We start from the raw sequence: 7,002 nt of genomic DNA on the forward strand, positions 1-7,002 counted from the left end.
TATATATATATATATATATATATATATATATATATATATATATATATATATATATATATTATATATATTCTATGTGTATATTATATATACACACATGTATATACATAAACACGATAAATGTATGCTGATAGACTGAGCAACAGAGTCAGCGAATATTAATAAAATAAAACAAAATAAAATAAAATAAAATAATATAAAATAAAACAAAACAAAATAAAACAAACAAACCAAAATAGAATAAATAAAATATAATTTTATTTTATTTTATTTGTTTTTTTTTTTGTGTAGAAGCTGCGTTCTGTGTTATCTTTTGTATTACATTTGCGGCCAAAAGATTTTTCTTTGCGGTGGACCCCCGAAGCTCTACAGAAACCCCAACAATACCTGCGGCGAGCTGATTATATTTTTAATCATAAACCCTTTCTGGTTTGTCTCTAGGGTTTAGGGTTTAGGGTTTAGGGTTTAGGGTTGTGTTTATATAGTTCGTTTGTATTTTTGTTTTCTTTTGTTTTCTCTCTGTTTGTTTTGTCTCCTTTATTTTTCTCTCTCTCTGTGTATACATTCATCGCTCTCAGCAACGGGGATGCTTTGTTTTTTTTTTTTTTTTTTTTTTTNTTTTTTTTTTTTTTTTTTTTTTTTTTTTTTTTTTTTTTTTTTTGTGTTTTTTTTTGTTTCTTAGATATTGCTGGAGTGCGGCTACATCGCCAAACTTTTCCCCAGAAAGTGCGTCTTGTGTTCTAGGGTTTAGGGTTTAGGGTTTAGGGTTTGGGCTTTAGGGTTTAGGGTTTATTGTTTGGGGTTTAAAGTGTGTAATGATGTCGTTATTGTTTGTATGCCGTTTCTTGTTCCTGAGGGTTTATATATTTGTTTTGCCGGTTTAGGGTTTAGGGTTTAGGGTTTAGGGTTTAGGGTTTGTTGTATTCAGCGAGGAGACAGCATACATGGAGATGTTGCGTGCGTTGCTGGGGGGAGCAAAAACAGCAGGGTTTAAGGCTACTGTATGTAAACAAATATTAAAAGCTTCATCAGCAGCAACACCAAAAACCACAAACCTCCTGCACTCTATTGTACCCGCTCTCGTACAAACCATTCAAGCCAAAGATGCCGTCAGCTCGGTGAGACGAGGGTTTAGGGTTTAGGGTTTAGGGTTTAGGGTTTGGGGTTTGGGGTTTGGGGTCCTTGTACCCGCTCTCGTCCAAACCATTCAAGCCAACTCGGTGGGGCGAGGGTTTAGGGTTTAGGGTTTAGGGTTTAGGGTCCTTGTACCCGCTCTGGTGCAAACCACTCACGCGAGAGATGTGATTAGCTCTGTGAGGCGAGGGTTTAGGGTTTAGGGTTTAGGGTTTGGGGAGCAGGTTGGCCGCCAAAAGGCAGGTTTAGGGTTTAGGGTTTAGGGTTTCGAGAACTGCAGCTTTTGCTGCAGTCATCGTCTGTCTGTGTGAGGTCCCTGTTGCTGTTCTGGCTGCTGCTGCTGCTGCTGCTGTTGCTTCTACCACTGCTCTTTCTCCTGCTGCTGCTGCTGCTGCTGCTGCTGCTGCTGCTGCTGCAGGGGAGTACTATGGCTCTGCTGCACCTCTGCGCCGCCTCGCTGGTGAATTTGAGTGCTGGGGATCCGAGAACGAAAGAAATTCTGCTGGAGGGGGGTGTACATACAGCCTGTCTGACACTCCTGAAAACCAAGGCAAGCTGCTGCTGCTGCTGCTGCTGCTGCTTCTGGTGCTGCTGCTGCTTCTGGTGCTGCTGCTGCTTCTGGTGCTGCTGCTGCTGCTGCTTCTGGTGCTGCTGCTGCTGCTGCTTCTGGTGCTGCTGCTGCTGCTGCTGCTGCTTCTGGTGCTGCTGCTGCTGCTGCTGTTTCTGCTGATATTCTGCTGCTGCGTTGATGCTGTTGTCGGTGTTGATGCTGTTGCTGTTGCTGCCGTTTTTGTTGATGCTGATGCCGCTGCTGCTGCTGCTGTTGCTGCCTTTGTTACTGCTGCTGGTGGTGCTGTTGGTGCTGCTGCTCTCTTCCTTGCTGCTGCTGCTGTTGCGTCTGTTGTATTCACTGCTGCCGCATTTGTACATGCAGTTATTCCCGCTGCAGCTGCTGGAGTTGGTGGAGAGCTGCTGCTGCTGCAGCTGGAGTTGCTGCTGCTGCTGCAGCTGGAGTTGCTGCTGCTGCTTGTCTCAGTTGGTGCTGCTTGTGTGCACTGCATGCGGTGTATATACACCATCTCCTCCTGCTCCTGTTTAGCTGCATTTGTTTGTCCTTTGTTGTTTTTTTCTTTTTGTCTCCCTTTCGCTGCCTTTTTATTTCTTTCGTTTTGCTGCTGCGTTTTCTGCTGCGTTGCTGCTGCTGCTGTGCTGCTGCTTTGCTGTTGTGTTGCTGCTGCTCTGCTGCAGGAAGCAAATGTAGTCTTAGCTGCGCTGCTGCTGCTGCTGAACCTGACGAAGATGGCGGCACACAGACAAAAGTTTTTGGCTGTCGGGGGCCTGTACCCTATTGTAGATCTACTCATGGTGAACCCTAAACCCTAAACCCTAAACCCTAAACCCTTCAACAGCGGAGGCTTGATATGGATGGCGACTTCTTTCGTTTGCATCCAGCTACATCTTCTTGCTGCTGCTGCGCCTCTGCTGCTGTTGCTGCTGCTGCTTTGCCCCGGTTGCTGCTGTTGGCGTTGCTGCTGCTGCTTCTGGAGCGGTTGTCTCTGTATGATTGCTGTTTTGCACTCTACTGTTGTATTTTCTCGTGCTGCTGTTCACTGTTCTGCTGCTTCTGCTGCTGCTTCTGCTGCTACTGCTGCTGCTGCAGCACAACTATGCTTCTGATCTTCCTGATCGCCGAGGTTTGCTGTCTGCGCTGATGGGAGTTGTCGGGCAGTTAGCCAACGATGAAGAAGCGAGGATAGATCTCGTCGACCGGTACCGCACGCACACAGCTAGCTACAGGCAGAATACTATAGAGGGATAGCTGCAAATGGCTAGCTGTAGGCATAGCTAGGTATACACAGCTAGTTATGTACAGCTAGCTGAATACAGTCAGCCGCACACAGTTAGCTACACAGAGTTAGCTGTAGATAGCTAGCTATCGTGCATTGTTTCATGAATTATTTCATGAATTATTTCATGAATTATTTCATGAATTATTTCATGAATTTTTTCATGAATTTTTTCGTGAATTTTTTCACGAATTACTTTTTGAAACAATTCATGAATTGCTTCATGAATTGTTTTATGAGTTTTTTTATGAATTGTGTTTCATGAAACAACGAAAAGGTTTCGCCAATTTTTTCATGAATTTCTTCATGTTTCGTGAAACAGCGAAACGGTTTCGTGAATTTTTTTTCATGAATTTTTTTATGAAACGATGAAGGGGTTTCGTGAGTTCTTTTATGAATTGTTTTATGAATTGTTTCATGAAACAATTCATGAATGGTTTCATGAATTCTTTCATGAATCCTCTAATGAAATTTTTTAATATAATTGTTACGTGGGTGGTCCCATGAGTAGTTTGATATAATTATTTTTGGTAAGTTTCATGAATTGTTTCGTCTTTTTTTTTATGAATTATTTGATGGAAATGTTTCATAGATTCTCTTGAGAATTGTTTCATAAACAGTTTCGCCGGTTACGTTGTGAACTACTTCGTGGAATTGTTTTATGAATTGCTTGATGAATTGATTCAATTGCTTCATAGGGGTATCCTAGTCACCGTTAGCTAGCTGAAAGCAGCTAGCTAGCCACAGAAACCCCAGGCTGCCGATACGGTTGCAGCTGTTGCTACGTGGCTGGGTGGCTAGCTCGCAGCGTGGCTAGCTAGGTGATTGGTTTGTGTTCAGGTTTCCAGTTGTAGATTTTGTTCTGTACACGTTTCATACGGCTGGAGACGACGTTGAGTATAAGACGAAAGTGAGATTTCATTTATGCTGAATTTCTCTTCCTTTTCATATAGTTCATGTAATATGTTCTTGCCTCGTTTCTTTTGTTTTTGTTTGTCCCTGTTTTCCCCGTTTCTGTTTGTCTCTCCTTTATCCTTTCAAAAGGTTGCATTGTTGCTTTTGTTTGTTGTTTTTGCGGCATCTGCTTTTGTTGCCGTTGTCTCTTCTTGTTTTATGGCAGTGAGTTTGTATCTCATTTGTTTGTTATTTCTTCTCTGTGCATTTGTTTTCTACTTTCTCTTTATTCATTTGGGTGTTTTTTGTCTCTATGCATTCGTTCGTTATTTATTTTTTCTCTTCATGAATTTGTTTTTTTTGCCGCTGTTTTATTCGTTTGCTTATTATTTTGTATTTTTTTTATTTATTATTTTACCTGTATCTGATTCATCCGTCCACAATGTTATTTATATAGCATTGTATATTGTATTATTTTCATGAATTTGTCTCTATTATGAATTTGTTTCTTGTTTCTTACACGTGTTTGTTTTTTTTTCTTGCTGTTTTTTTTTTGCTGCAGATCGTCTTCGCTCTGCGTCAGCTGAGCCGTGGGCGGTGGCAGGTGCAGCACAGGATTTGTAAACACGTGCTGCATTCTCTTGCTGCAGCTCTTTATGAGTTTTCGAGCATTGAATTTGTTGGGGTTTGTTTGTCTCTGCTGCAAGTCCGTTTCCTACAAATACAACTTTTTAGTCTTTACTTTATCTATGTGCTTGTGTGTTTGCTATTTATTTATTTATTTATTTATTTATATATTTAACTCGTGCACTCGTGCAGCTCTTGCTCTTGTTGCTCCAAGGCTCTATTCTGTTTTGCTTGTATATATCTCTATCTTATGTTTCTACCTCCCCTGTAGTATTCTTTTTATTGTATTGTTAGTAGTAGTATTATTTTACTTTTATTAGAGTGTTGTATTATTATTATCTAACGGGTGCACAGCACCAACCAACACACAGAATGCCTCTGTATAACACACTGAACACTCGGCTGTTGCTGTTGCTGCTGCTGCTGCTGTTGCTGTTGCTGCTGCTGCGTAGACGTTGGCTGGCTACAAGCCAAACTGCTTCGACATGAAGGCAGCGGGGATTCAGGTGAGACATCTGCAAAACATCGGCTGCTGCTGCTGCTGTTGCTGCTGCAATATTGCTGCAGCACCAGTGGATGAGGTTTTCCACAAAGCAACTGTATTGCTGCCATCTCAGCTGCTGTCGCTACTACTTTCTACTAACGTTTTGCTACTGCTGCTGCTGTTGCTGCTGCTGCTGCTGCAGGAGGCGCTGCTGTCGATGTTGCGGCGAACGAAGTTGGATATTCTTTACCACCGCGTGGCGAATCTTCAGGAGCGCATCAACACCCAGACCAAATACGACTACTTTTCTGTCTAGCTAGCTAGCTAGCTAGCCAAAGCAATATGGCGGTAGCTAGCTAGCTAGCCAGCCGCTGGTTAGATATCGAGGCAGCTAGCGGCAGCCGAAAGACGTACCCAGCTATCCAGATAGTTACAGATACACCGCGCTGGATAGCGGAAAGCTTACACAGTAAGCTAGCTACAGGCCTCGCTACCAGGTATCTATGAACCTACGTAGCTAGCTGCCGACCTGGCGAGGTGGCTAGCTGCCTAGCTAGCTGAAAGTCAGACTAGCATCAACTCGTGGCTGCAATGCCCCACAACCCCGCCGGTGCTAGCTAGTTAGCTAGAGGGCTAGCTTTCCGGCTAGCTAGCTGCCAACTAGTAGCTAGCTGGGCAGCAAGCTGCATTTCGTCAAGTGCGGGAAACTAACATTTAAAAATCTGTTTGGTAGTTGCAATTACTGCTGCTGGAGCTGCTGCGGCTCCTCCTGCTGTTTGCTGCTGCTGTTATTTATCGCCCAGAAAAGCTGCGACGAGCTGCTGCTGCTGCAGCAGCAGCTTCCTGCGTGTGGGCTCCCTGGCGAAAAGAGACACGATTTGCTGCTGCAGCTGCTGCAGCAGCAGCAGTGATGCCCTTTCGCTGCACTGCTGCAGCACTGCAGCAGCAGAGCGCACCTCTCCAGGAGTTGCATCGCTCTTGCTGTTGCTGCTGCTGCTGCTGCTGCTTCTGTTGCTGAGTAGACAGGATAAAGCTGCTGCTGCTTCCGGCTGCTGCTGCAGCAGCTCATTCTCGAAGTTGCAGCACCGCCGCAGCAGCAGCAGCCACAAGTCGACAGCGTAATGCCTTCTAAGGGGCAGCCTTACCAAGACTTCAGGCCGTAGCAGCTGCTGCTGCAGGTGCTGCTGCTGCAGTGTCCTGTTCTCTTTGTTCTGCTGCGACTGCTGCTGCTGCTGCAGCACGTCTCTGCCCGGCAGCAAACGTCTACCCAGCAGCAGACTTGCTGCAGCGAAGGCGAGGCCTCTGAGGTCGATCCCGTGAAGGGCCCAACAATTCTTTGGGTCTGCTGCAGACGACACAGCACACGTTCGGCTGTTGCTGCTGCTGCTGTTGTCGATGCTGCTGCTGCTGCTGCGGCGTCCCGGCTGCTGCAGTGCGAGCGAGAGCGTCGTGAATGCAGAGGTGCAACGAACAGCATAAGGCACACAGCAGCAGCAGCCACACGCAACAGCAGCAACAGGAGAAGCAGCAGCAGCAGCAATGTCTTACCACTAAGCTGGCTTGTTAAGGGGGACTCTAAGAGGCAGACGCCGCAGCACAGATCGCGAGAGTCGATCCCAGCAGCCAAGTCGATCCCGAATAGTTCAATTGCTGCTGATTCACCTTCTGGCAACAGCGGATGGCTCTGCTGCTTCTGCTGCTGCTGCTGCTGCTGCAGTCCTGTTGCTGCAGCAGCAGCGGGAGCCACTAAGAAGCTGCTTAAACTGATGTTGCAGTGCAGCAGTCCTACCTAAGGATACACCGCAGCAGCTCGATGCATGCGGTCCGTTGTAACAACAGCAACAGCAGCAGCAACAGCAGCAGCAGCAGCAGCAGCAGCAGCAGCAGCAGCAATAGCAACAGCCCTGCTGACCTGGTGCAGCTGCTGCAGCAGCTTCAGCTGCTCGAACAGTACAAAGAGACAAAGCTCCTCCGGCGGAATTGCGCCCCTGTACAGCAGCAAGAAACCAGCAGCAGCAG

At 45.8% G+C, this 7,002-nt stretch overlaps 2 protein-coding genes across 2 annotated transcripts in view; both read right to left on the reverse strand.

Annotated features, from left to right (window-relative positions):
- The window catches only part of EMH_0015870 (uncharacterized protein), a gene marked incomplete at both ends in the record, with an annotated part of 2,611 nt that extends 550 nt beyond the window's left edge, over nucleotides 1-2,061 (reverse strand). Inside the window, one exon of the mRNA XM_013500492.1 lies at nucleotides 1,654-2,061. Coding sequence (XP_013355946.1) covers nucleotides 1,654-2,061 — 408 coding nt within the window. The remainder of the gene's footprint in view (nucleotides 1-1,653) is intronic.
- Nucleotides 2,062-5,771: 3,710 nt separating this feature from the next.
- EMH_0015880 (uncharacterized protein) overlaps nucleotides 5,772-7,002 on the reverse strand; it is a gene marked incomplete at both ends in the record, with an annotated part of 3,231 nt that continues 2,000 nt past the window's right edge. The window contains 3 exons of the mRNA XM_013500493.1: nucleotides 5,772-6,325; nucleotides 6,532-6,772; nucleotides 6,896-6,971. Of these exons, the coding sequence (XP_013355947.1) occupies nucleotides 5,772-6,325; nucleotides 6,532-6,772; nucleotides 6,896-6,971 (871 nt within the window). The remainder of the gene's footprint in view (nucleotides 6,326-6,531; nucleotides 6,773-6,895; nucleotides 6,972-7,002) is intronic.

The sequence above is a fragment of the Eimeria mitis genome, genomic scaffold, assembly GCF_000499745.2.
Source record: "Eimeria mitis Houghton genomic scaffold, Emh_scaff546, whole genome shotgun sequence".
NCBI lineage: Eukaryota > Apicomplexa > Conoidasida > Eucoccidiorida > Eimeriidae > Eimeria > Eimeria mitis.